This window comes from Epithele typhae, assembly GCF_022376455.1.
Source record: "Epithele typhae strain CBS 203.58 chromosome Unknown BXZ73scaffold_6, whole genome shotgun sequence".
In the NCBI taxonomy this organism is placed as follows: domain Eukaryota; kingdom Fungi; phylum Basidiomycota; class Agaricomycetes; order Polyporales; family Epitheliaceae; genus Epithele; species Epithele typhae.
In genome coordinates, this window is record NW_025954197.1 from 40772 (window position 1) to 67204 (window position 26433).

The following is a 26433-nucleotide window of genomic DNA, read 5'->3' on the forward strand; positions in this document are numbered from 1 at the left end:
CCTCCCCTTCCCCCACCCTCAGGCCTTAGGCCGCCCCGCTGCGCACATGTCTGCCGAAGCCCACCTGGCCGCCGCGGCGCCCACGTTTGACGACCACGCCCAAGACGCCACAGCTGCGAACTCGTCCGCGGTCGACCTCTCCGACACCCCCGTTCTCGCGCTCCCACACCACCTCACTAGCGACCGCGTCCGTCGCCGCTCGGAGATCACGCGCTCGCGCCCGCCGACCACTCCCGGCGCGGTCGCAAACTTCGAGGAGATTGAGCTCCCAGTGATCCCTGAGGCACCGAAGCCGCGTATCGACGCGCTCGCGAGCGCGTCGGGAATCTCCGCTCTGGGCTCCGATGCGCCTGGCCCCACCGTTATCTTTCGCGCGGACACGCTCGACAAGGACGTCGAGATCGCGCCTAGTTTCCCGAATTCGCTCGCGCCGTCTGTCCTTTTCGAAGGGGAGACGGGGTCGAGCGCGAGCCTCACGCCCGCGCAACAGTCGGAGAACAAGCGCAGAGTGCTCCTCAACTTCGTCACGCTGTGCATTTGCGTCTTCATGAACGGCTGGAATGACGGGACAAATGGCCCGATGCTCCCTCGGATACAGGAGTATTACCATGTCCGTGCGCGAGACTATGATGATTAGCTCCACATATCCTCAATTACCCGTACAGATTGGCTACGCCGTTGTGTCTCTCATCTTTGTGTGCAACACTATTGTGAGTCACCGCCGAGTCGGAATAATCATGATCTAATAGTTGCATCTTTACAGGGTTTCATCTCGGGTGCCGTTGCGAACGTCTGGCTCACCGACAAATTCGGGTTCGGAAAGGTGGGCAGCGAACGACGTCTCTATCTGATCATTTATTGATCTTGTCCGCATTCCAGGTTATCGTGTTCGGTAGGAAACTCCATTGCAGCCGAATGATTCGAAGCCTTACCGCATAAACTAGGATCACTCTGCCAGCTCGTTTCGTACGGCATGATCATCCCTGCTGGCCCGTTCCCGCTCATGTGCATCGCGTTCGTCTTCATTGGCTTTGGCCTTTCACTCCAGAACGCGCACTGCAATGGCTACGTCGTTTCTTCGCCACATAACGCTGCCACTAAGCTTGGTTTCCTTCATGCTTCGTATGGTAAGTAACTTTGTTACGTGATGGTTCTCGCATGGCTCCATATCTCATCACGCACCTAGGCCTGGGAGCACTAGTCTCGCCCTTGGTTTCTACCCAATTCGCTCAGCTCAAGCATTGGTCGTACCACTACATTATATCAACCGTCCTCAACGCCGGCGTCGTCGCTCTGCTGATATTCATGTTCCGTGGCAAGCGGCAGGAAGGTCAGGGCATTTTGTCGGCTTGATCCCGCATGCTCTGAGCTAGGTTTATCAGTGCTCAAAGCCGAGTCGGGCGAAGCTATGGGCGAACCTGAAGCCGTGACTTCGAACAAGTACAAGCAGATCCTCGGCCTCCGCGAAGTCCACTTCTTGTCTACCTTCTCGCTCATCTACGTCGGCGTCGAAGTGACCATAGGAAGTGCGTAAATATTCTTCCATGACGAGCCGCGGCTGACGTCCGTGTCCGTTCAGACTGGAGTGTCACGTTCCTACAGCAGACGCGGCACGGAAAAAGCAGCGCGGGATACATCTCTTCTGGTTTCTTCGCCGGGCTCATGCTCGGCCGCATCCTCCTCATCTGGCTGAACAAGAAGGTAATGGTTATCACGCAATCTCGCGATCGGTCTGACACCCCCCACCAGATCGGCGAGCGCCGTGCTCTCTTCATCTATGCCCTCATCGCCATCCAGTGCGCCCGACCCTTTCTGTGCGCCGTACGCTTTTCTGACGCCCGTCTCATAGACTCGAAGTGACCGTCTGGGTTGTCCCCTCGCTCGTCGAGAACGCGGTCGCGGTGGCACTCATCGGCCTTCTCCTCGGCCCAATGTACCCCATCCTGATGAACCACACCACCAAGATCCTCCCGCGCTGGCTGCTCACCGGCTCGATCGGCTACATCGCCGGACTCGGCAGGCCGGTTCCGCCGTCCTCCCCTTCCTCACTGGCCTCCTCGCGAGCAAATTTGGGATCGCCAGTCTGCAGCCGTTGTAAGCCCAGCTCGTTCGTCTTTCTTGTGCTCTGAACTCTGACGTCCAATTGCCTCGCAGCATCGTGTCGATGATGTCGACCATGATCGTCGTGTGGGCGTTCATTCCCCGCGTCCGCACCGTCCCGACATAATTCTTCCACGGCTCAATTGTGTTCCCCGCCCAGGTCCCCCCAATTTTTGTCCTCGCTCGCCTTTTTTTCTTTTCCGATAGGATTCATGATAGATTCTCTCTTTCTTTGGTATCGTCGCCGTGTCTCCATACTTCCTGGGTTCCGTGCTGTCTCCTCGCGTGTCCGGATTACTGCTCTCCAGCCGTCGTCTCTCGTCTCGTCCCCACCACCTGTACAAGTTTACAATATACATTGTTTGTTGTGCTGCATGCAGATGCAGGCCGCTATCCAACCGCCACGCCCGATCCGCATATCAAAATCCTTGCGACCACGTCACGCCCCCAGCCCCCCACGACCCTCACGCCCCCACAAAGTCCACACAGCTCTCGTACGTCTGCCCGTTCTCGGTCGCGTACCACCACCACTGGATCGCGCACGCGCCCGCCTCCGCGCACACGCCCCCGAGGTCCGGGATCGTCACGTTGAAGTTCGCTGCGCCCTTCCCCGTCAGCCTCTCCGCGACGTTGTGCGAGCGACATGGCGACGGCGCTCACTCTCGTTCGCGGGCCAGTCCGCGGGCCCGAGGTTGCTGTTCGCGTACACGGGCCAGGTGAAGAGGCGGGCGAGGGGCGCGTCCGCCGCGAGGTCAATCACGGAGATGTTCTGCGGGCGTCGGCGGCGGCGGCGGCGTGAGCTCAAAGCGTCGGAGACGAGAGGTGGGAGCGGGGAGGCAGTGGGCGCAAGGAGGAAGGGGCAGGGGGCAGGGAGAGGCGAGCAGGAGAGGGCACACGCACGGCGAATCCGGTGTGGTGCGCGACGAGGTCGACGTGGAAGTTGACGACGTCCCCGGGCGAGTACGTCGCGACGTTGTCCGCGTTGTCCTCGAACTACGGGCCGGTCAACGTGCGGCACAAGAGGGGGAGCGAGCGGCGCGCTGGGACCCGCCTTGTACCCCCGACACTGGTACAGCGCGCAGTCGGTGGTGGTCGTGCTGTCGATGGCCTTGACAGAGTTTTCGATCTGCCGCGGTGGGACGACGCCCGTGAGCTGTACGTATATACCTCGCTCACAAAGTGCAACTTGAAAACACACCGGGCCGGTCGGGTCTGAATGCGTGTAGTTGCGGTTAGAGCGAGTGTACGTGGCGCGAGGCCGATATAAGAACGCACCAGATTTCAACTTGGCCTCGACCGCGGAGCCGCACGCTGCGAGACTGGCCGCCCCAGGCTGTTCACAACCGGTCAGCATCCACACCTCGGGACTCACGAGGCGACGGACGCACCTGGCGCAGCACGGGTTGCGTTACCACGGCGTGGCCCATGGCGAAGGCGGGGAGGAGCGCGAGCGCGACGGAGAACCTGAACATATCTGCTCAGAGTCGTGGTCGATAGAGGCCTAGGAATACCGCGGGCGCGGGCGATTCGTGCTGCTCGGAGGCGATTATACGCTGACTGCGTCCCGGCCGGGAGACGTGAAGTGTCGGCGGACAAACTGGGGAACATCCCTGCTAGAACCGGCGGAGTAACGCTGGGTCAGCGGGAGGGGACCTAGTATGCACCAGGACGGTCGCGTGTCGGCCTTCGAGAGCTTGGCGCGAGTCATTTGTGCGCAGCGCGCATGCAGACCTGTGCGCGGGCCGCGTCGAAGGCCGAACGCCGGGTTTGTTTGAAGGAAAGTATCGGAGGGGGCGCGGGCGCGACGTCGCCAGGAGTGGAGTGAATTGTCCGGGCATGCCGCGGAGGATCATGGGAAGACATGCGCCTCGGATATTGCTCTGCATTGAGTGAGGGTGAGCGGTGCCGCGTCGGTCCGTTGCACAAGAGAACCATGGGCCGGAACGTACACGGGTCGAGGGTGCGACGTTCCCTGCAGCAAGTTGGAGGACGACACCCCCAACGATGCCTTTGGCGCCCTTGTGGCCAGCTTGAGAGTAGGAAGCCCGAGAAGCATACGTGCTTCAACTACAGCTGTCAAATGGGCTGTCTGTGTCTGGCTGCTGTGCATCAGACGCATGGGCGACTGGCGAGGCATCTATCCACGGCCAGTCGTGTCGGTCAATGCCCATGAACGTCAACGCCGTGGCAGATGGCAGATCTTCCCTCCGAAAGGTTCGGATGCCTTTGTGCGCAGTCGCATGCCCTGTCATCGGCTTTTAGCGACGGAACAGAAGGCCGCAGAGAGGGAGCACAGGCGCACTGAAAGATTTCCGACCGGTCCTACCCACCGGCTGCCTGCACGCCAGCCAGGCAGCGGCCGCAAGCCAGAGCAGACCCTCAGACGTCGGCCCCGTGATTGATTCAAACCGCCATAAATCACATCCCCCATCTATCCATTCAACCCAAAAACCCGGCGTACAACTTCACGAGCATACAGACGGGCGGATTACACCGCCCCACGGACGCATCGTCGTTCCCTAGGGTAGCCGCACACGGCTCCAGATAAAGCAAGAGCAAGACGGAAACGAGAGCGAGCAACTTAGCGGTCGAACGCCCCCTAGACCTGCCCACCCTCACTGCGCCTTCATCCGCGGCATCGCCGCGACGTACGGCAGCGTCACCTGCCACCAGATCGCGAAGAGCAAGCCCAGGATGCCGTGGAGGCACCCCCAGACGTGCTCGGGCGTCGCCTTGTACCTGCCGCCGCCGTGAGCGCCACGTGAGAGGGATGGGGAGGAGAAGACGCACGCTTCGAACACGGGCCCGAACGTGTGCGGGATGAAGCGCGGCGCGTTGAAGAGCACGGTCGAGACCGTGGCGTGGTAGACGCAGAGCGCGATCGCGAACGCGCGTTTGCCCGGGAGGAACTCTGCGCACCGCTGCCGGTCAGCCCGCGGTCCGCGTGCGCATGCGCGTGAAGGACGCACCGGGCAGGTTGAAGCTCAGGAGCGCGGCGACGCACGTCCCGCCGACGAGGGACGCGTACATCTGCGGCGAGAACGGCGGGCGGCGTGAGACCAGCGAACGGTACGGTGGACAGGGGCGCGCGCGGCGCACCTTGATGAAGACGAGCGCGGTGTTGTTCAGCTGGAGGAAGGGGAGGCTCAGGGGCGACCAGAGGCCCTGGACGGCCATGGGCACGTCGAGCGCGATGTGGAGGAGGAAGATGAGGGACCTGGGAGGTGCGCGCGGGGAGGTGAGTTCTCACGCATCGCTCGCCGGGCGCGCACTCACATGGGGTGCATGGCGTTGAGCTGCTGCGACATGGTGGGCGATGTGCGGCGGGCGGGAGGCGGGGCTCGGGAGGCGGAGGGCGCGGTGGTGAGCGAGGCAGCGGCTGCGATGGCCACGGCAACGGCGGCCACGTGTTCTCGCCGGCGTCCCGCTCCCACGCCGACCGGGAAAGTCGGGGCCCGGGCCCCGGCCTCGTAGCAGCCCGGGATCTGCGATAAGATCGTGATCGCGCCTGGCCCAGCCGCGCACCGCCTCCGCGCACACACCCTCTGATCTGAGGTAAACACGCTCGTGGCCCGCGGGTTGCGAGCCTCATGCCCCCCGCGCGGCTGCCTCCGTGCTGCACGCCCTCAACGCGGCCCTGCGCCTCGTGTGTTCCCCGCGGTGACGGTGATTGTGGGCATACCGCCCTAAATTGTTACAACATAACATACCGGGTATTACTGATCGACACAACTCTAACGCACATTGTCTGCAGATCGAGCACGCATTTCCATAGCCCACCGCCCCCACAAACCTGCCCAGGCCCGTCCGAGAACCCGTGCACCCACACACCAGCAGGCTGCCGCCAGCCGTCTACTCCTCGCCCTCATCGTCGCCCTCGAGGATCGAGCCCGCGCGGACGCCCATGCCCGCGATCGCCCGCCCGAAGATCCCCGCGGTCTGCTCGCACGCGTCCAGGTCGCACTCGAGGTCGATCGCCTCCTGGCCCTCCGCCGACGCTGCCGCCGTGTCCTCGCCCGCGCACACCTGCAGCCGGCGCACCTCCTGCCGTAGCCGCTCGATCTCGTCGTCCCGGCGGTCGATGCGCCCCTTGAGGACCTTGATGAACTCGTTCCCGCACCGGAGCAGCTGCAGCTTGCTCACGCCGCGGTTCGGGCCCTCCGCATGGCCCTTTGGCGGGCCTCTCGGCGGCATCGCCCCGGGCAGGATCGGCTCGTCCGGGAAGCCGTCCTCGGACGGCAGCGGGATGGGCGGCAGGAGGATGCGGAGGTCGTCGAAGGACGTCTTGAGCGAGTCGCGTCGTTTTTGCTCCGCGGCCTTGTGCGAGGACTTGCGGACGCCCGGCTGCATGAAGGGCGAGCTGGGGGACGCCGTAGTTGGCGTCACGACCGCATTGCCCGCTGCGAAGGCGGCGAAGCGTCAGTGAAATGTCATAGCCGCATGAAGCACATTCCTGAGACTCCGCTATATGCAGGCTCCGAATACCACTCCGGCAGATAGGAAGCGAGCAACACGCCCGAGTCCTGTCGTGCAGGGAATTCGGACATCCTAGCCACATGAAATTAAGGTGGGCATCTGACCACCATCGCGAAACGCTTCGCAGCCCGTTGCGCATCATGTATGCGGTTAGTTTCCCCGCAAAAGGCCTCAAAACTCGACAGACCGCCCGCCTACGACCGCATCCACCCGCACGACCGCACGACCACGACAGAGAGCGCGACGACTCACCAGGCCTGATCGGCTTCAGCGCCGGGCTGATCAACGGGCCCCCAGGGCCCTTATCCGCCGCCTTCGCCTTCGCCCCCGTGCTCGACCTCGTCGCCGGCCGCCCGTCCTTCGCCTTGCCGCCCCGCCCCGCGTTCCCGCCCGCGAGCCGTCCCAGGTTGAGGATCGTCGACGGCGTCACGGGCGTGAGGTGGCTCGGGTGCGCCCCGACCCCACTCCCGCCCCCGACGGCCGGCGACGCGGGCGTGGCCGGCAGCGGCGGCGTGGGCGAGTGCGACGGGCGCGCGACCGCCGCTGGGGGCCCGTCCGCGGGGCCCGTGGGGTGCGCCGGGGGCGGCATCGGCGGGTCGACGGGCGAGGGCGTGTCCCCGGGCACGTCCCCGAACGCGCGCATGCCGCCGCCGCCGCCGCCGGGGGCGGTGGCGGGGAAGAGCGGGGTGGACGTCGCGGAGCGCGTCGCGCGCATCGTCGGCCGCTTGCCCAGCGCACGGTCGCCGGGCGACGGCCGCTTGCGCGCGGGCCGGCTCGTCGCCGCGGACTCGTCGCCGCTCGAGGACGCGTTCGGCCGCTTGGTGGCGGAGGTCGCGCCGCGCATCCGGGTGGCGGGGTGCGCGGAGGGGCCGGGGCCGGTCGGGGGCAGACTATTTGCCGAGGTGCCGTATGAGTCGAGCATCGGGCTCGAGATTGGCGGCAGCTCGCTCAGGTCCATGTCGCCGGGCGAGGGCAGCGGGAAGCCGGGGCTGTTGAAGACGAGATTCGCGGGCGCGGAGTGTGGGGCGCTCGGGAGCATGTGGTGGGGTATCTGAGGTATGAAGTTGGGGAGCATTGATGTGTTTTGCACCATGGAGCTCAGGTTGCTGCCGTTCGAGTGGAGGAGCATGGGGGAGACGAAGTCCGTGTTTTGAGTGGCCCGAGTTCACCCGACGGGCCTGCACTCCTCTCAGGACGAATGCGCAGAAAAACGAACTTATCACACACCTGGAGTTGGAAGTCCATGTCCATACTGCGCGGCATCTCTCGAGCGGTCCATGATGGAGGGCAGATTGCTGCCGCTGTTGCTGAACGACGTTTGGCCGCTGAGTATCTCCAGCTACACGAATCCAGAACCATGAGTGAGCAAGGTAAACGCTGATAGGGTCCCTCATCCTATCCTTTTCCTCCCAGCGCGTCCCAATTCCACCACCCAGCCTCCTCGCCACCAGAGTGAAGGCAAAGGCTTACCTGCTGCTGGAAGATCTGGTTCTGCAACTGCTGCAACTGCTGCAGCTGGCTGAGCCTCAGCTGATGCTCCAACAAAGCCTGCGGCGTCGACCCGGCCTGTCCGTGTCCTTGGTGGCCGCCGCCTGAGCGGAGGGGTCCTGCATGGCGAGCAAGTTCTCGAGCATGTCCATGTTGACCTGCTGCTGCATGCTGCCGAGCTGCTGTTGGGAAAAGTTTATCTGCTGGGGCGGGGCGCCGGAGGGGTTGCCGCCAGCGTAGATGTCCCCGCTGTCGCGCGGGCCGCCGTCCTGGGGGTAATAGGAGTGCATGGGTCCTCGGCGGAGGCTGGGGGGAGGGGCCGAAAATGAGCAGCAGAGGGCGAAGAAGCGAGGAGGAGGAGTGCGCCCCTTGCCACTGCTTGGCGAGCTCACCTCGCGATTTGCGACTCGGCGGCGCTCCGATATCCCGCCGATATGATGCGCATTGATAGCTACATTAGTTGCTAAGACTCTGAACATCTAATTCCCGCTTAGCTCAGCTGGTAGAGCGCGTCACTAGTAATGACGAGGTCAGTCGTTCAAGTCGGCTAGTGGGAACAATCCTAAGACTTTCAATGCTTTTTTGCTGATGTATTGTCCTATCTCTAAGTCGGCGCTCGATACAAATGGCTCCCGATTCAGGTTTTGGCTACTCTTCGAGGCTGTAGACATCCAGCCAGGCAGTTCGGCGCCAAATCTCCTTTCGCCCCCCTTCCTCAACATGATCTGCGCTGTGTCGTACAACGCCGTAAGTGCAGCTTCTCCCTACCCGAACGGCAGCCCGGCGGGGAAGCAGATCCCAAGACCCCCGTCGCTCTCCGGTGCCCCTCGACAGAGCCCAGGCTGCACCTGTTCAGGTTCGCTGCCAAACCGTGCCGGAGTGCTGGTCGCTCCCCCCTTGCAATTGGGCCATGACATCCGCGTCTTGGCGCCGCGGCTCGAGCTTCGCGCGCTGCTGACAGCCTGACACCTGTGCGGTACATATATGTGCGTGTATCGTCGTCCTTACGGCCGCCACCGTCGCCGCCAGGGCGGCGGGGTACAGTTGGCCGACCGGGGGGCGGGGTTCGCGAAGCCCGCGCGCGGACCAATCGCGGCGTGGCGGGCGGAGGTAGGTCGCCGCGGGGTGCACTGGGGGCGCGTGCCTGTGTACGTACACGGAAAGGGGTTTTGCGACCGTGCTGCAGAAGCCGCACGGTGGACTCGATGCGGCAGGACGTGTCCCGCGGGGGGATGGTACTTGGGTTCGCGGTGCGCCGACGCGCCGCACAAAGCACTTGCCCAGTCAGAGGTCCAGCGCCGGGGCCGCACGCCCAACTCCGCCGGTGATGCTGGACGGTTCGCTGCGGGCCGCACCGTCCGCGCGGACCGGGCGGACCTCCCCAGCCCACGGGAGGGGAAGCGTGCGGTGGTGCTTGGTGCACGATGTGGACTTGCGGGCGTCCGCATCACCACCGTCAGCATCCCACGCGCGCCCGCCCGTGTATACACGTCCGTCGCGCTTGGTTGATCTCGCTGTCAGCCGTGGACCGGGGGAGGCAGAACGATCGCCCGCGCCACCGCTCGGTCCTCCGCCAGCACTACCCCCCCCCCCCCCCCCCCCCCCCCCCCCCCCCCCCCCCCCCCCCCCCCCCCCCCCCCCCCCCCCCCCCGCTACAGAAGATCTGCCGAGCCACCGGGTCCGTCCGCCCAGCCAGACTAAACAGTACTGGGTCCCGTGGGGAGGCGGGGCGCGCGCGTCCACCGGAGCAGGATGCGGAGGCAGGTGCCGCTATGCTTGCGGAAGCCCCAGCGGCGTGGGGGTTTGCGTAACGTATGGCGGCGCGCGGTCCGGGCGGGGGCGGGCCGGCGCGGCGGGGTCGTATGGCGGCGCGGCGCGCGCGCCGGGAAGTTCGGAACGGGCTCCAAGACTAGTAAGTATCATGTAGTCGCGGGGACGACCCCGCAGCCGACCCTTTGCGAAAGCGTCCGGCGAGAAGACGCGGGACCTGCGGGACCGGCATCGCTTGCGCACATCCGCAGAGAACCCGCGGATGCTGTACCTGCGCGTGCGCGGGCGTTCGCGCGAGCGAGTGCGCGGGCGGCGGGGACCGGGGAGATGCCAAACTAGATTGCCTCGCCGCGTGCCGGGAGCCCGCGAGGGAGTTCGCCAGAGTTCGCCGTCGTCGCGCGTCGGATGCAAAGGCGTGCCATTGATTGTCCCGGGGGTTCCCGCCGCACGTACGTACGCGTGCTGGAGACCGTGCCGGCCGAACCTACTTCGGACGCTTGCGGCTGCCTGGGCGCGGCTGCTAGCCCGACGTGGACACCGCAGGTCTGGTGGCGCCGGGCCGAGACGCGCGAGCTCTGGCTTCTGGCTCTGGACGCTGGGGCCTAAGAACGGAGCGCAATAAATCGGAGGCACGCGCCGGTGTGTCGGAGCGCATGACACTGAACGCTGCTGCTATACTTACTCGTTCTCCGTAGACCTGCGTGACAACAGGAAAATGCCAACGAATACTCACGAGAGCGCCGAGCGGAAGGCAAGCAAGCATGCATTGACGTCGACCCCAGAACAATAGCGGGAGCGGTAGACGTATGTCGACTTCGACGCGTGGAATGATGATCCTGTCGCCGGCGAAATGGCGCGGTGGATGATCGCTCCGGGGGGCTCCGGCCGGAGCCATCACGGCGTCCGTCAGGTTTTGTGAAGATTTACCGGCGCGCAAAAAAAGAAGGGAAGCGGAGTCGAGCGGGTCGGTCGTGGGCGGCTACCTTTGCTGAAGGGAGCTGTAAGGCATGGTGAATTCGACGGCTCAGGCCTTGGGATCGCAGGCAGCGAGGCGGAAGGAATAGCGAGGCGGTGAACACCGGCATGGCATGCTGGACCCATCGGGCTGTGCGTGGTCAGCAGGCTCGCTCCGCAGAGTGCAGGATCCACCGACCAAGCCACAGATGCCATGACAGTCCGACATGAGCTCGAGGCAGGACCTCGGTCCGACATCGTTGAGTACGGCGACGCGATAGGTGGCCGATGGCGGACGTCGGAGCGGCTGTTGTCGGACGCGGGGAGTGGCACCGCCCCGTTCCAGTGGCGTCCGAACTCGCATTCCGTGTTGGTTCCATGCACTGCTGAGACCGGGACGACTGGGCGGTTGGCTGTGTTCCAGGAGCCTCGGGGCGATTCCTTGTGGTCGACCGGACAGCCTCCCACCACGTCGACAGTCACCGGAGCACGAGAAAGGCAGGCGCGGGCTGGGGACGCCCCTATCGAGTCATCGACTTGCGCGAAGCTGGGAAAACGGTCAGCAGCCAAATGCGATTATTCTGTAACAAAATACAGGCGTTAGCAACTGTTCCAGAAGTCCCAACTCAGCGGCGGAAGCTGAACCGCCCGCGAGCTGCGCATCCCGCGTCTGGTTGGTTTGTCCCATGGGGGAGCCCTGCGGAGTGAGAGGCCAACACGCGCAACGTCAGCGCGCTGCTATATCCGCACAAGCTGCGCGCCGCACCTTCTGCCGGGAATTCAGAGTCAAGGACGAGCGGCCGATGTGCGAGTGGCGAGTGGCAATTGGCGCAGCGGGCGAGCGCCGACGACGACCCGGAGGCGCCGTCGCGAGACCGAGCACTCTGCGGGGCCGCAGGACCTCCCGGAGGTGCGGTGGAGGGGGGGGCCGCGCACGGCGGCGGCGCGTCCTAGCGGCTGCTCCGGACTGCGCGGCAGGGGGGCCGCCTGTGCGGTAGCGCTGCGAGCGACGACGGCGGGCGGGTGCCCTGTTCCCGTAGGCCGTAGAACGCAAGCACGCGCATAGATACCTATCGATATGCCTGCCGACGGAAGACAAAAGCGAAAGGCCTAGAGGACGCGTCGTACAACGCCGGCTGGCAAGACAACGGGATAGTGCAGGCGCCCGTGGGTCCGTGCCCACTGGCAGGGCGCCAAGGGAGACGCGGCGAGTCCGAGCGGGCGACTGGGGGCCGGGGTGCGCGAGGAGCCCTCTGGAGTGCGGCGGCGGGGTGGGAGGCTCGGGCGGGGAGGCTGGCGAGCTGAGCTTATAGGACGGGGGAGTCGGCGCCACGGCGGCGAGCGAGCGAGAACGCGGCCGAGCAGCGCTCCTAGCTGGACGTAGAGACGGCAGTGAGAGGCCGCCGTAGCGGGAGGAGGGCGAGAGCGAGCTAGCAGATCCAGCGGGCCGATTGGCGTGCAGTTGTGGGTGCAGCGTCGCGCGGGCGGCGGTTCGCTGCGCTAAGCGACGTCGGTCGCCTTGAGGACGGCGGGATCAGAAGCACGCAGGCGGGGGCGTCGACGAAAGGCCCGCCGTGCGAGCGCACGGATGGAAGAGGGAGGAGGAAGCGGGCGTGATGCCTGCCTTGATGGGCGGGCAATTGAGCTGGTCGCCGGGAGAGCGGCTGAGCGGCTGTCTCTTGACTCGGCCGTCCCCTGGGCGAAGATCTACGTCGGGCGGCAGACGTGGGACGCCGTCGAGTGGTGGGTGGGACGAGAGGGCGGTCGCGGGACTGGCCAGGGCGCGACGCACGAAGTCGAGATGCTGACTCAGGACCAGTCACGGCGGAGATGGAGTTGGGCTATGTTGAGGGACCCCGAGCGGGTGACCGCGGGAGGATGGAGAAATAAGGGTTCCTGCGCCCGGGACGGAAGGTGGGGGCGAGAAGTGGGCAGGGAGCACGAGGACGTTCGATGAGGTCGAACTAGAGTGACACGGGGCGCGAGCGATGGACGAGTGTCGCGCGCCCGAATGGGACCGGCGCGGTCATGTGCGGGCGAGGACCCTGGTTGGGGGCGGGTATTGATGGATGGCAACCCGGGACCCTGTCTGCGGAGCGGTTCTGGAATGGAGGCCGCAGGGAGAGGACGATAGGACGACCGTGGGGGGCGCGGGCGCGGGCGCGCGGGCTGAGCGTGTTGTGGTGCAATGCTGGGTGCGCGGGAGGCCGGGTGCTGGGTTCTGGCGGAGCAAAGGGCAGGCCGGACAGAGGCTGGCCAAGGCCGGTAGCGTGGGCGCGGAAGCTGGCGCCGGGAAGGGGTGAGTGGGCGTGGGAGGTTGAGAGCTGGCGGTGGATCTGCAGCAATGGAAGACGGCGGGCGGGCGGGGCTGGCCCACGGTGGCTAGTGGGGACTGGTGGAGAGGTGGGAATGGGCAGGGGCGGGAAGCTGCTGAAACCTGGCTGGGATCAGATGCCGGCACGAGGACGAGGCGCGGGACGGAGAACTTTAATTTTGGGACCTATGGCGGACGGCGTGGGGGCACCATACCCAGCTAGCCTGCCCCCCGAACCGAACCGTCCTCGGCCGGGCTCGCGAGAGGGGCTCCTTCCGCCCGCGCGCGGCGACGGCGGGGCGGGGCCGGGGCACAAAGCAGCCTCCAGCCGGGCCTCGCGGACGGAGGGGCGGCAGGGGCGAGAACAAAAGCGCATTGTCGAGATTGAAATCAGATTCGAGCGGCGAATCCCATGCGATAGAAGGGGGTTCGAACTTTCTATATTATTACGTAATTCTATTCTCGCCCAGCAGAATACAAACCCCCGCCATATCTCTCCACGCCCCGCTTCTCTCCCCCCAACCACCACCATCCCCCTCTCATGTCCTATCCCGCCAAACGGCGCCGCACTGCTACCTCCGTTCTCTCTGGCGACTTCGACCCGCGTCCCACGCGCGACGTCCTCACAAGCTTACTGAACGGCGTCCCCATGCCCCGCCCGTCCGAGGAAGAGATTCAAGCGAAGCGGGAGCGGAAGAAGGAGAAGCGTGAGAGGCACGAGCGAGACCGGGAGCGCGACAAGGCCGCGAGGGAGAAGGAGGCCGAGCGCGACAAGGCCCCCGCAAAGCGCGTCAAGACCACGCACAAGTCGTCCGACCTCCCCCCACCCCTCCCACCATCTCACGCGTCTTCCTCCACCGACAAGCCCAAGGCCGCGCCCCACGCCCCGCCCCGCACTACCGCGTCGTCCTTCTGGCAAGCGCGACCACAGATCGTCATCCCTAGCCTGCAGCGCTCTGCGTCCTTCTCTCCTCCACCCATGCCCTCCTCCCCGCCCCCCACCCCCGGTCCCTCGGTTTCCTCGCGCACCTCTGCGTCGTCTAAACGGCCATACACCCCGGACGACCTCGACGACCTCACGGACCGTGCGCAGAGCGTGGAGAACGAGATGACGGCGCCGAAGAAGGAGCGTAAGAAGCGGGTCGCTACACGAAAGGGATGGAAGGGATGGGTCGAGGGTCGCCACCGCCGTCTGAGAAGCTCATCAACCTCGACGCGGTCCATGTGCTCAACGAGCGCAAGACACGGAGCGGGAAGAGCTTCGACGCCATCGGCAAGGGTGGAGACGGCTGGGTATGAGTATGGTACGTTGCTCGCTCTCTAACGGCTGGATCTCGCTCAGACGCGCTCCAGACGTTCGTGCGTTGCCCCCCGTGTCTATCGCTGGTCGTTCGCGGCCCCCCGCTCCCCACTGCTCCCTCTATGTTGTTCGACGTCCCCGGCATGCTGCTTAGTACGGATATGAAACCGCATATATTCCAGGCTCCGTTATATCCCCATTCCATCACGCTCGTGTGGCAAGCCACTCATCTCACTGGGTTGAATTCTTGATCATGCTCGCTCTTTTGTACATATCGGTAGGCTCGCTCTGGAGGTCGTTAGGCTTATGACCTTGGTGTACGTATACGTAGGTTGGTTTCGGCTAGGATAGCTTTCGAGGGCAATGGTCAATTCCAGTAGACTGTCCCCGCCACTCACGCCGCGACTGGGTGCTTTGTCCTCGTGGGCTGCGGAAGCACTGCATCGTGTGTTCTGGGGCCTCTGCGGTCGGTCCTGTGTACGCCCTGTGGCACGCCGAGCGAGGTGCGCGTCATCCCCGCGCCTGCGGTTCGCTCGCGATCAACCGAGGGATCGAAACGATCGGTCTCGTCCCCAGCGGCGATCGAGAGTGGACTGGCGCGCGGCGGCAGCTTGCCTTGTGGGTGCCGTGACTCGTCCACTCCCGCGTGGTGCCTCCTCGATGCGTCCACGCCCACCGCCTGGGTCCGTAGCGCGCGTCAGCGAGCGGGCGTGCTCTGCCAGCGGAGGACGCGCGCGATGGTCTGCGCCGCCGCCCCACGGGTGTCGCTTGGCCCTGGACCTGCGCGCGAGGGAGGTGACTCTGGGCGCGACGTGGCGGGCCCGCCAAGGGCTGCGGCGCGGCAGCGACCAGCGAGCGGGGGACGGTCGGTCCGTGCGCGCGAAGGGGACCCGGGACCCAGGCACGCTGCAGCCCGCGCGCCCGACCGATCGCACGGTACTCACCGGGAGCACCCGAGCGCCGGCCGCGTCGTGGGCCGTGGCCTGTTTGGCGCCCCGCCCGCCTTCTTCCTCCACCGTCACCGTTCACCGCCACCGCCGAGTCGCCGACCCCGTCCCGCCCCTCGCCGCCGACGCCCCGCCACCCCCGCCTTCGCCGCCGAGTCGCCGACACCCGCGCCCCCGGACGCACTCCAAGCCCGCGCTCGCCCCGGCCCCGTCGCCCCCCAGCCACACGCGCCGCGCCGCGCCCTTGTCCACCCCGCCGCACGGACGCATGGCGCTGCTGACGCACCTCCCCTTCCCGGCGCTGCCCGCCCCGCCGTCCTGGTTCCCGGGCCACATGCTCGCGTTCCAGAAGCAGCTCCCCGCGCTGCTCAACAAGACCGACGTCGTGCTCGAGCTCCGCGACGCCCGCCTGCCGCTCACGAGCATCAACCGCAACTTCGAAGGTGCGCGTCCCCGCCCGCCGTCCCCGCCGCTCACCTCTCTCCTTTTCGTCCTTTCGTCTCAGACTCGCGCCGGCTCTGTGCCCGGGGCCAACGACGCCTTTTTGCCGGGGCCTTGGGCTCGGGCTCGAGGGCGTGCCTCGAGCTCGAGTCCGGGCTGCGGGGGGCTGCGTGTCCCGCGCTGGCACCGCGCCATCGCCTTCGTGGCGCGGCGCTGACACGGGGGCACCGTCCGCTCGCGGGCCACCTTGTTACGGGAGGCCTTAGAGCGGTCCCGCGTGCGAGCGTGATAACGAGAAGCTGCCGTGCTGCGTAAGAATAGCGCGTGTGCCTGCCTCTTTGTGTTGAGGGAGACAATGAGAGTGGGGCTCACTCGCAACGGGTCGCCAGGCGCCGTAGCGTGTGGTACAGGTTATGGGGGACGGTTGTTCTGCTCTGGCCTGCCCGTAGCGACAGGTCGCTACGGACTGGGCACTGAAGATTCGACCATCCGGCGTCCAGGTGCTTGATGCGTCAGGTCGCGCGTGGAGCGACGCGGAGATGGCCGTTAGCGTTCAGATTATCATGACGCCGATACTCATGTCGGAACCATGTCGGTGGATAGAAGGATGATCAATGGAGAGCATGGTTGCACCGTCAGATGGGCCTCTGATTTTTTGGTGTGACAGTGCCCCATGGGTTTTCCTTCATCGGCCGCTTCAGCCATGTCATCTCTCGTTCCTCCATGCTCCAGAGCAGTATACTGCCAAGGGCACGGAGTATGTAAAAGCGTTGCCGTGGATGCCTTCCAATCTTTCATCGGACCGGCCCCTGCACTGTTGCGTTGTGGGTCACCAGCTGGTTAGCAGTTTACGTCGACCCGGGCTCGCGTAGAAAACATGCAGGTTCCCACTGCGATCTCATTTTCGAAGTGCAAGCCTCCTCGAGGAGTCCTACCCCGCTAGGACCACCGGGTGAGAACAGACTCGACGCGAAAGCCCCGCACCGGCTCAGCTTCCGTTACAGCGGGCACATCAGTCAACTGTACTCTACAGACGTTTATAAGTCTGTGCGGATGCGTCCGTTGATATGTGACTCTTAGGACCTAGTTCTCGACTGGGTTTGAGGTCTGGTTCCACGGATGCCGTGATCGTTTTCCGGATGCATGAGTGAGAGGGAAATGCCATTTATCTGCGACAGAAAATTTATTTCTCATCTGCTTCCTAGCCCCTTCAATTACCTTCTGCTGACATGCTTTGTCACAGACATTCTACAGAAATGGAGAAAAGAGCGCGCCGGAGCTGCGGCTCCGTCGTCCTCCGTCGATGCGTCACTCAACGGCCCGAGCTACTCCGCAGTCTGCGAGCGGCTTGTCGTCTTCAGCAAACGAGATCTCGTACCGGAATGGGGCATCAAGGTTCGCGACCAGAATCTCGTCGGCGCACTGATGCTCACTCCTGATCCTGCGCAGCCCTTCCAGCGCGCCCTCGCGACCAAGTACCCCCACCAGAAAACCTTCTTTGCGTCTTGGAACCAGCAGCGGGACATCAAAGCGCTCAATGAACTTCTCGTCAGTGCGTCTCGTCACTGTTCTGCGCGCGCCTCTTCCGCAATTTTCACCCTTCTTTTTCGCACAGACGTGGCCAAAGCCCACCCATACCGGACGGAGCTCAACGTGCTGGTGGTCGGAATGCCCAACGTCGGCAAGTCGACGCTTCTGAATGCGCTGAGGAACATCGGCATAGCAGGACGTGAGTGGCCGTCTTCTTTGATATTCTTCTCGCCGGCACTCACGCTCCCATCTCCGTGTTTCCTCTCGCGTGTGCCCACAGCGACGCCCAAGGCGTTCCGCACTTCTGCGCAGCCAGGAATGACGCGCGTGCTCTCCACTCGCCTCAAGCTCTCGACGGACCCGCTCGTGTACGCGTTCGACTCGCCCGGGGTGATGCTCCCCTTCCTTGGCAACGGCGCCGCGGGCGCAGAGCGCGGCGTCAAGCTCGCACTCATTGGTCCGTGCGCCCCTTCCTTCCCGCTCAGTCCGCCGCTCATGTACTTCCCGTCCCCCCTCGACCCAATCCAGCCGGGATCAAGGAGGGCCTCTACGACACCGAAGCGCTCGCGGCGTATCTGCTCTACCGCCTCAACGTGCTCGACCCCGCCGGTGCGTCCCCCGCCGGGCGTGCCCCCCCACACGAGGTGCTGACCGCCTGCCCCCTCCCTCGCGTTCCGTCTTCCTTGTGTGCGCCGCCGCATTACGTCCCCGGCAGCCCCCGCGTACCTCGGCCTCCTCGCGCCGGGCACGCCCCCGACGCCCGACCTGCACGACTTCCTCGCGGCGCTCGCCCGGCGGCACGGCATGCTCCGGCGCGGCGGCGTCCCGGACGTCTCCCGCGCCGCCGTGTGGTTCGTCCGCTGGTGGCGCGACGAGGGCGGGCGCGCGACCGCGACCGCGTCCGCCGCCGTTCCCCTCGCCGATGGGGGCCGGCACGGGTGGGGCTTCGACCTCGAGTGGGCGGTGCGCGCGGGGGAGCGGTACGACGCGGGCGCGGTGCAGGCGCACATGGAGCGCGCGATCGACGCGTTCGAGGCCGCGAGCGCGGCGGAGATGGAGGCGGGCGGCGGGCTCAGCCAGACGCAGGAGAAGAAGATGGCGAAGGCGGAGCAGCGGGCGCGGCAGCAGGAGCGCGCGAGGGCGCGGTTCGCCGAGCGTCGGAGTGGGTGACCCTCCCACCGTGTGGCCGGGCTGTGGCGTGCGGCGGTCTGGGTGGTCGAGTCGTAGAGGGAGTCGAGAGGGGCGGCTGGTGTGGGCGTGATGCTTAGAGCCTTCTACATTGGATAGCGGACCGCACTCATACCGCCTCGGGCGCGGAGAAATTTCCGAGGGTGACTCACAGTGCGCCCAGCCCTCAGACGCCTCGCCCCAATTTTCACGGACGTATTGGTGCGCACAGACGTCCGCCGAATGCGGGGGAAATCAACGGTCGGATCGAACGGACAATTGGACGTGGACACACAATTATCCATCAGCGTTGATGGACAGGAAAGAACGGAACGGTGTCTGTGCTCGTCAGTTGCTATTTGCGGACCGCGGACGTACTTGGAAACCGTCTGCGGCCGACCACAACGCGCAGCCCAAATAGTAAGCTTCCAGAACTGTTCCCTAGTCCCGCAGGAATTTCCCGACTGGTCGGGATGCTGTGGCATGAGGACTGCCCACCGACACCGCCCGTGTATAATTGCTCTCAGACCCCAGCCACAAACTCGCACCCGCGGAGTGGTCCCAAAGGGGAGCCACTGGCTGCGGCTGCCCGGCCAGTACTCCCATCCCGATCGGTCGGTCGCGGGCACGAGGCCTTCCGCACTGGGGGCGCAGCCCGCGCGTCATTCAAACGGGAACCTTCGTGTGGGCACGGTCGGAGATAGGGAGGCCACGGCGAGCACGCATGCCGCTCGCCCACACGAAGGACGACGCATTGGGCGGACTACTTCTTCGGGGGAACAGCTGCTTATGTACACTATTGTTTGAGTTCATACTTCCGTCGCGAAGGTCAACGCCAAATCAGGGACAAGGCGGGCGGAAGGGGGCACGAGTAAGCACACGTCCATGTCGAGTAAAATGCAAAGGGGTCACGAGTCTGTACCGAGAACAAAGGCGGGGCCGTGGCGGCCGTGTGAGGCCGTGCCGCACGCGCGGGATGAGTGCCCAGATGACGATCACGGCCGACATCATTGACACGGTGCTACGATTCGGGATCAAGGGCGCCAGCCTGTGGAACAACAGACGGGCACAAAGGCAAGACGAACAAGGACCGGAGGCTGGTGATGCCGATCTGGGAGGCAAGCGCAACGGTAATAAAGGGCAGACGGCGGAACCGGCTCAAATGACGTCAGTAACGTAGCCCACGCAGCCGGGGAGTACCCAGCGCGGGAGGATCTTGAAGTATATCAGGTCGAGGGGAGGCCGATGACCACGACTGGGATCGCGTTGTCGACCGGCGACGCGACCCGGGCCGTAAATTCGAGTCTGAAGGAAATGGCAGGAGGCTTACTGAATGGCGATTAGATGAAGAGGGGGAGGCGTTCTCCGATTTTGTGGTTAAGCCACATCGGCGGGACATGTCCCAGCACGAGGCCTGGCCTAATGATCAGTACGATAGCGAGCGCACATGCCAGGAAAGAACGGCATAGGGCCACGCGGTAGAGTCCGAGCTAGCGAGTTGGTTTGAATCGACATCGCGGCTGTTGGCGTCGCGGTGGAAGAGGATCGTGGGACGGCGGAGAACGCATTCGCTGGTTTTGGGGACGTCGAGGGAGGGGACGGAGCCGCCTTCAGTGAGGTCAAGAGTGTATCCGTAGATGCGGAAGCGCAATGGGGCGCGGCGCTGACGTCGAGGTCGGTATCATCAATAGCGTTGTCGAGGCTGACCTTCGACGCGGCCGCACGGAAGCTGGAGGCTTCGGAGTCATGCATGCTGCGTGGCTGGGAGGGAGTGTGGCAGAGACGAAGGAGATAGAGGAAGGAAATCACGGGCGAGTGACAATACCAGAGATAAACTTTACTTAACGGTGGCCGAGCTAGATGTAAATCCGGAACGCACAGACTGCCCTCGTTTGAAGGAGTCGGATTGTTGATGCAAAGCCGGGACGGTAAATCACCGTTCGCACGCCCCGCCGGCCCGCCGCAGTCATCGGTCATACCCGAGAGTCGCGGAGTTGAACTTGGGCTTCAGCACGTTGTCGACACTTCGATTCTTCCAGCGTCTTCTTCCGGCAACTCCGTTTCCACTTTTCGGTGTTCCAGCATCCGCGCTCCATACACAAGTTCTACGGTCTCTGACATCTGTGAAACGATAATTAATTGCCCACCCAGCTACCGCTACTAGGCATTGGCAAGAGATGATACAAATCTCTTGCTCCAAAGCCCAGCCTCTATACACGGTTGGGGCTATGGAGATTCGAGCAGCGTGGTAACAATTCCTTGCCAGCGTTGCAGAGTCTCGCTGTCTGGAAGGTCGTAGGCATACTCCTTTTCTGCCTAAAGGAGCAGAACGCACATTCAGAAGTGGCAAAGCTTTGACATTAAATAGGAGGCTGACTGTGGTCAAGAGTAGCTTGTGCTGTGGACCGTCGATTTTGCACGAGAGGACAATGGGCTGCTTCTCGGCGCGAGCAGTCGCATGTGGATAGTGACCGAATACAAACGCCTTCTTGACATCGGGAAGCGTTGGCTTCATATTCTTCTCATTTGCAACCACGCAAATGAGGCGCGGCTGAGACGTTAATAGCAAAGTACACGGTCGAGGCTGCTTCAAGAGGCCCCAACGGAAGGTCGCTCGTGCTGAGGTTGCGTGCCGAATGACTTCTTGAGATTCCAATATACTCGACCTATCCAACCATCAGCGTTTCCCATGACACATTTGTAGGAATGACGGACCAATCTCTCTTCTTCGCTGCCTCATCGATCACGCCATCGGGCTCCTGCCCCTCGCTTTCTTGAGAATCTCGATTTCCGACGGGTACGGTTTCGACAACTGGAGAAGGAGTGGCGAGAGGAACATCAACAGGCACCGGAGGGTCGGAAGAAGGCTCTCCGGTGTACCGCTGTAGTGAAGGGATATTGACAGAGCCGATACTGGCAAGGCTGAACTCATGTACGACGTTGTCCCACAGCTCCTCGTTGCTCTCGTCGGCCGCCGCATTGGAGGGGGGAATGATGCCGGTCTCGGGAGGAATTGACGGATCTGTCCACAGGGAGTCCCATCGAATCGCGCTATCCTGCGTATCGGATTCTTGGGACAATTGATTTGTGAAGAACGGATGTTCTCGTAGTTCTTTCGAGGATGACTTTGGCTCGACACCGAGGCGTTCTGAGGGATCAAGGACCTGCGTAGCATGAGCGCTGTAACCTCCACAGATGAAAACAGACACGCACTACTAGGCATTTTATAAGCTCTTTCGCAGACTCGTAAAAATCGTCGGAGAAAGAGTAATCGAGGGCCTCGATCTTGCGGAAGCTCTGGTAGTCGTTGATCGCTGAGAAGGCCGGCTTGCCGGCGATCATAAAGTAGAGCGTACATCCGATGGCCCAAATGTCAGAGCTGCAATCAACCAGGTCAAAATCGTCCGGTCTGTAGGGCATGTGGATGTAGTAGGCGTACCTGTTGCTAGTGGTCTTGGATGCGCGATTGAGTAGCTCAGGTGCAACATACGCAGCACTGCCAACGAATGTGCTGGCTCTGGGGGCTATAGGACATGATTCAACTCGACAGAACTCGCAAAGTTGTTTTGAAAGGACTCACATAGATCGAGGTCGGGGGAGATGTATGCGGACCCAAGTCGGTCAATTTAGCCGGTGGTTGTCGTCCAACAAGACGTTTTCTGGTTTCATGTCTCGGTGTGCGATGCCCTTGGAATGCATCCAGAGTACTGCGTCGACGATTTGGGCTGCATACCATCGCGAACAGCGCAATGACAGCGACCCGTACTTCTTGACTAGGTCTGCTAGATCCCCATTTGGCGCGAGATCAAGCACGAAGTCTTCAAAGGGGTTCTAAGACAATGCCGGTCCACTCTCCAGAAGCACTACTCACAAAGAGAGGCTTCGTCCTGGAAAGCGGCCCACATCTTGATGATACCGGGATGGGTCGCGGAGAGCTTGGCGAGGGCATCTTTCTCCACCGTAGCGTACTTGACCTTCTTCAGCTTGATCAGTTGCGCCTTGCTAAGGATCTTGACCGCAAATCGTCTCCCGCTTGCCAGATGCTTGGTCTCCATCACCTGGACGCCCCTTAATATCCAGCACACTCTGGAAACACGACATATACACACCGTCGACCATGACCCACATCCCAGCTCCCTCGTAAACTCAAAGTCCTTCGGGGACGACATGCTCGTAGACTTCGAGGGCGTCTTTTGCGCCGAGGGCGATGATACTCCCCAGCCTGCGGGACATTTGCGGGTGGTTGGAGCAGTGGCGGGAGGCGTTGGGTCGGGCGATCGACCGCTCCCATAATTCCACCCCGCGCGCGTCCGAGCGGAAGTCAGAGACCGCCAAGCAGGCGCTGTGTCTCCCGCAGCGGCGCGCAGGGAGGCGGGGATGCGTTAGGGGGCGGCATCGGGGGTGTAGACGAGGAAACCAGCTGCTAGTCGTGCGCGTTAGTGCAGGGGCATCGTCGACCGCAGGCAGTGCCAAGCATCACATCGTCGAAGCCATGGGTACGAGGTGTGGTCTTTAGGTGTGCGCGTATAGTGGCGGAGGTTAGAGGAAGGAATGGTATGAATTTGCTGAGAGGCAAGAAGCTGAGATGAGTAAGTCTGCGACTCCGCCAAGGATTCGGAAATCCTGAAGCGCTGGTCCCGTGACACGAGCCCATGCCTGGGCGCGCGCGTCAAACTGTCCGTTCTTGTTCTGTCTCTTCCTCTCTCACCTTCTTAGTGCTTGTTTGCGCCCACTACGTGTCATGGCACGTTTCAGGGCATACGTGACCGACAGCGAAGATGAAGATAGCGACGACTCGTACAGTTGCCCCCGCCGAAGGCCCAACCACCTGCAAAGGCTCCGCCACCGTCGCGATCGAAGAAGACCGTCCTTGTAGAAGAGTCCTCTGAAGATTTGTCCACGGATGACGATGAAGACATGGAACAGCATGGAGATAGGCGCGAAGAAGACGAGGAGACTGAGGAAGAAGAGGAGTCCGAAGACGAACCTCCAGCTCGCGCCAACGCCAACAGACGCGTCAGGCATCGCGAGTAGACCCTACCATCACTCCTTGGGCGCGACAACTTGGAGTAGATCCACAGAAGATGCACGTCATGCAGGCAGCTTTGTTTCGAATGCCCGAGGAAGAACGCGCTCTGAAAGCCATGAACGAGGCCCAGCCAAGCAAAAAGCGCCTTCTGCTACCGTCCCGGGCGAGAAAGCATAGCAGAGATTCGGAGGGGGATGGGCTTCGTGCAGATTCGCGACAGGTGCGTGATGAGGTTGGTGCACAGTGCACAGTTGTTCATGTGGTGTTGGCCCACCCTCAGCGCGCCTCTTTCGCCCACGACATCGATCCGGAGCCATACAGACCCTCGCGCAAATATGTACGGGTTGAAAGCTCAGCTTCTGCGTTTGGTGGGCTCGAAAATGCAGCCGTGGATCAAGGCTTGTACTTGGGACGTTCCTTCAGGGTAGGATGGGGGCCGGGTGGTACCCTCGTACATCTCGGCGATCTGTGTGGCCCCGCCGGTACATCGTGCGTCTTTTTGCTGTTGCTGCTTATTCCCAGTGTCTCAATTAGCACAGCAAATCTTCCGCAAACGATTCGGTGGTCAAGGTCACCAAGGTCCCACTAGTGCCTGCCGCCACCGCCGAAGCTACACCCAAGCCGCACGACTCCTCACACACCACCTCGCGCACACTGTCATCGAGGACGATGCAGACGGCGTACCGTTCGCCAACCCCTTACCAGCCCTTTCGTTTGCGTCATTCGTCTCGCAGTTCCCCGCCACGGACCATTCATTCGAACCCACCCTTTTCCGTCTTGGACACGCTCTCTTCGATTCCATCGACTTCCGCCTTAATAGCATTCCAGACGCCTCCGTGCGGCAGCGCATTGCCGAGATTCGGCGGAAGACAGAACTTTCCAAATGGCTCAAGATGGCCGTCTCATCCGCCACCGACGCTGACCTCCGCGGCCAACTCGACGCCAAGTGGTCGACCACGGTCTTCACCCTCCTTACCGGCTATCAAGTCGGGCGCGCGTGCGACGCAACGATGGACAGCGGCAACGTCAAGCTCGCATCGCTCATCGCGCAATGCCCTGGGGACGCCGCGTTCCGTGGGGACCTGGAAGAACAACTCGAGCTCTGGCGCACGCAGAAAATCGACGCACACATCGACGCGGGCACTCGCCGGATATATGCGCTTCTCGCTGGGATCGTGAACACCCTTGAGGGATCGCACGGCAGCGGACTCGAGCAATGTCCCGACGTCGACCTTGCGGCAGGCCTGGACTGGAAGCGCGCATTCGGCCTACAGCTCTGGTTCGGAATGCCGATGGACGCATCCATCGCGGAAGTTTTCCGAGAATACGATGCGCTCTGGGCGGACGACCGCGCAAGCGTCGCGGCGCCGGTGCCATGGTACAAGGAACGACCCGCCGCGGAGCAGAGCGAGACAGCATGGACCCTCCCAGCGTCGGCGCAGCCCCCGGACGCGCTGTACGCGCTGATCAAGCTCTTCGCCGACTCGGAGTGCAGCTTATCATCTATCCTTTCACCCTTTTCCTTTGGGGTATCTCCGGCGGACTACCGCCTCCCGTGGCACCTGTACATCATCCTCTCGCGCTGCCTGCGGGTCCGCGACTTGGCCGACCGGGAAGCGTCCGGGGCTGCAGAGGGTGACGAAGATGTTGAAGGACACAGTCCAAGCGCCGACCTACTGGCCAACAGCTACGCGTCGCAACTGGAGCAACTCGGTATGGTACAAGAGGCCGCCTTCGTGCTTCTACATCTAGAGAGCTCTACGGGGTAAGTGATCCCCGCTGTCGAGTCTTTTCTCTTTAGCTGACTTGACACAGACGAGTCAAGGCAATCAAGGAACTGCTCACCCGTTGTGCGGACAAGCTAGACGATTGGGTTACTCGTGGCCTTGTCGGTAGTCTAAAGCTCCCGATGGCGTGGATCAACGAAGCTAAGGTACTGGGGAGGGTCGTATCACTTCCAGCCCGTGTGCTGACTGGAGATTATAGGCGGTCTACGCCCTCGACAGCGGCAAGGTCTACGATGCATACGAACTCTACTTGGCCGCCGGCCTGTACGACGCCGCGCACGACCTCGCCGTCCTGGAGCTGGCACCAGATGCTGTTATCCGGCAAGACCTGCTGCTCCTCCGCGAGCTCTTTGAAGTCTTCAATGGGCGTCCGATCACGGGCTGGAGCCTCCGCGGGAAGGTCTTCTTCGACTATGTCGCCGTGCTCACGCGCCTGCCACAACTACGTGATCGTATACTCCAGGGCGATGGAATGCTCACCGAGGACGAGACGGCGGACCTCGAGCACTATGCTCGAGCGGTTCCGAAGATGCTCAACATTCTGCCCGACGTTCTGCCCGACCGGTCGAACGTACGCCACAACGCCGCGGTTACGGAGATGACGAACAAGCTCGTATACCACCTCGACCGGACAAAACCGCTTGCGATAGTACGTCTTGTCTGCGTCCCCACTTGTCCAAATGCTGACGGTACGTGCGCAGGCACAGTCGCAAGTCCGGACACCGTTCTTCTCCGAAGCGACGCGGACAAAGAGCCTACACTCGACCATGTACGAGAAGTTCCTCCGGACAGTGGAAGTCGCGTAACCGTCCCTGTATGTACCGCGCAATGTATTCCTCTCCTGTCGCCTCGGGCAATACGCGATTTTCATCCTCATGTGGGCTGGTGGCGCAGTTCCGCCGATCTCGGAGCGGCTCCGCTGCAGGCGGAGTGTACGGATCCATCACTCACCTACAATCAGCACTAAGCAAGTGGCTCAAGGCGTTTTTCAGAGCTACCAGATTTTGTGCTTTTTCCTGGACAGATCCACAGCTGACGTAAATGTTATCAGTTCGAAGCGTCGAGCCTGTTCTCTTAGCGGCGTCCCATCACCGGCGGACCTGTGCTGTTGTGGTCGCACAACCCCCGTT

The 26433-nt window shown here is 63.1% G+C and overlaps 8 protein-coding genes and 1 non-coding gene across 9 annotated transcripts; 5 read left to right on the forward strand and 4 right to left on the reverse strand.

Annotated features, from left to right (window-relative positions):
• Window positions 1-46: 46 nt before the first annotated feature.
• Window positions 47-2227, forward strand: BXZ73DRAFT_97972 (MFS general substrate transporter; the record flags this gene model as incomplete). Its single annotated transcript, XM_048027546.1, has 11 exons — window positions 47-610; window positions 666-710; window positions 764-823; window positions 880-892; window positions 945-1127; window positions 1187-1330; window positions 1383-1526; window positions 1580-1701; window positions 1750-1796; window positions 1850-2032; window positions 2155-2227. 11 exons carry the CDS (start codon window positions 47-49, stop codon window positions 2225-2227), a joined length of 1578 nt encoding a protein of 525 aa, XP_047881065.1.
• Window positions 2228-2564: 337 nt separating this feature from the next.
• Window positions 2565-3572, reverse strand: BXZ73DRAFT_74805 (uncharacterized protein; the record flags this gene model as incomplete). The annotated part of the gene is made up of 7 exons (XM_048022102.1): window positions 2565-2698; window positions 2761-2869; window positions 3001-3093; window positions 3119-3253; window positions 3299-3312; window positions 3376-3433; window positions 3489-3572. The coding sequence occupies 7 exons, from the start codon at window positions 3570-3572 to the stop codon at window positions 2565-2567; spliced, it is 627 nt and encodes a 208-aa protein (XP_047881066.1).
• Window positions 3573-4715: 1143 nt separating this feature from the next.
• BXZ73DRAFT_97974 (uncharacterized protein) lies at window positions 4716-5408 on the reverse strand (the record flags this gene model as incomplete). The annotated part of the gene is made up of 5 exons (XM_048027547.1): window positions 4716-4839; window positions 4891-5011; window positions 5070-5130; window positions 5200-5317; window positions 5377-5408. 5 exons carry the CDS (start codon window positions 5406-5408, stop codon window positions 4716-4718), a joined length of 456 nt encoding a protein of 151 aa, XP_047881067.1.
• A 544-nt stretch (window positions 5409-5952) lies between these two features.
• Window positions 5953-8786, reverse strand: BXZ73DRAFT_88100 (uncharacterized protein; the record flags this gene model as incomplete). Its single annotated transcript, XM_048024831.1, has 5 exons — window positions 5953-6500; window positions 6829-7682; window positions 7800-7915; window positions 8047-8183; window positions 8717-8786. 5 exons carry the CDS (start codon window positions 8784-8786, stop codon window positions 5953-5955), a joined length of 1725 nt encoding a protein of 574 aa, XP_047881068.1.
• Window positions 8549-8621, forward strand: BXZ73DRAFT_t35. The gene has a single exon. It is a non-coding gene; the product is annotated as a tRNA-Thr (tRNA).
• Window positions 8787-13643: 4857 nt separating the features above from the next.
• BXZ73DRAFT_74807 (uncharacterized protein) lies at window positions 13644-14401 on the forward strand (the record flags this gene model as incomplete). Its single annotated transcript, XM_048022103.1, has 2 exons — window positions 13644-14232; window positions 14268-14401. 2 exons carry the CDS (start codon window positions 13644-13646, stop codon window positions 14399-14401), a joined length of 723 nt encoding a protein of 240 aa, XP_047881069.1.
• Window positions 14402-15617: 1216 nt separating this feature from the next.
• BXZ73DRAFT_41840 (P-loop containing nucleoside triphosphate hydrolase protein) lies at window positions 15618-18490 on the forward strand (the record flags this gene model as incomplete). The annotated part of the gene is made up of 7 exons (XM_048018848.1): window positions 15618-15798; window positions 17034-17185; window positions 17240-17342; window positions 17406-17519; window positions 17601-17777; window positions 17849-17929; window positions 18036-18490. The coding sequence occupies 7 exons, from the start codon at window positions 15618-15620 to the stop codon at window positions 18488-18490; spliced, it is 1263 nt and encodes a 420-aa protein (XP_047881070.1).
• A 2223-nt stretch (window positions 18491-20713) lies between these two features.
• On the reverse strand, window positions 20714-22656 carry BXZ73DRAFT_97978 (kinase-like domain-containing protein; the record flags this gene model as incomplete). Its single annotated transcript, XM_048027548.1, has 7 exons — window positions 20714-20803; window positions 20865-21153; window positions 21203-21651; window positions 21701-21866; window positions 21927-22011; window positions 22359-22545; window positions 22597-22656. The coding sequence occupies 7 exons, from the start codon at window positions 22654-22656 to the stop codon at window positions 20714-20716; spliced, it is 1326 nt and encodes a 441-aa protein (XP_047881071.1).
• Window positions 22657-23404: 748 nt separating this feature from the next.
• BXZ73DRAFT_88102 (nuclear protein 96-domain-containing protein) lies at window positions 23405-26109 on the forward strand (the record flags this gene model as incomplete). Its single annotated transcript, XM_048024832.1, has 7 exons — window positions 23405-23460; window positions 23481-23736; window positions 23797-24005; window positions 24127-25281; window positions 25332-25449; window positions 25503-25952; window positions 26005-26109. 7 exons carry the CDS (start codon window positions 23405-23407, stop codon window positions 26107-26109), a joined length of 2349 nt encoding a protein of 782 aa, XP_047881072.1.
• Between the last annotated feature and the right edge of the window lie 324 nt (window positions 26110-26433).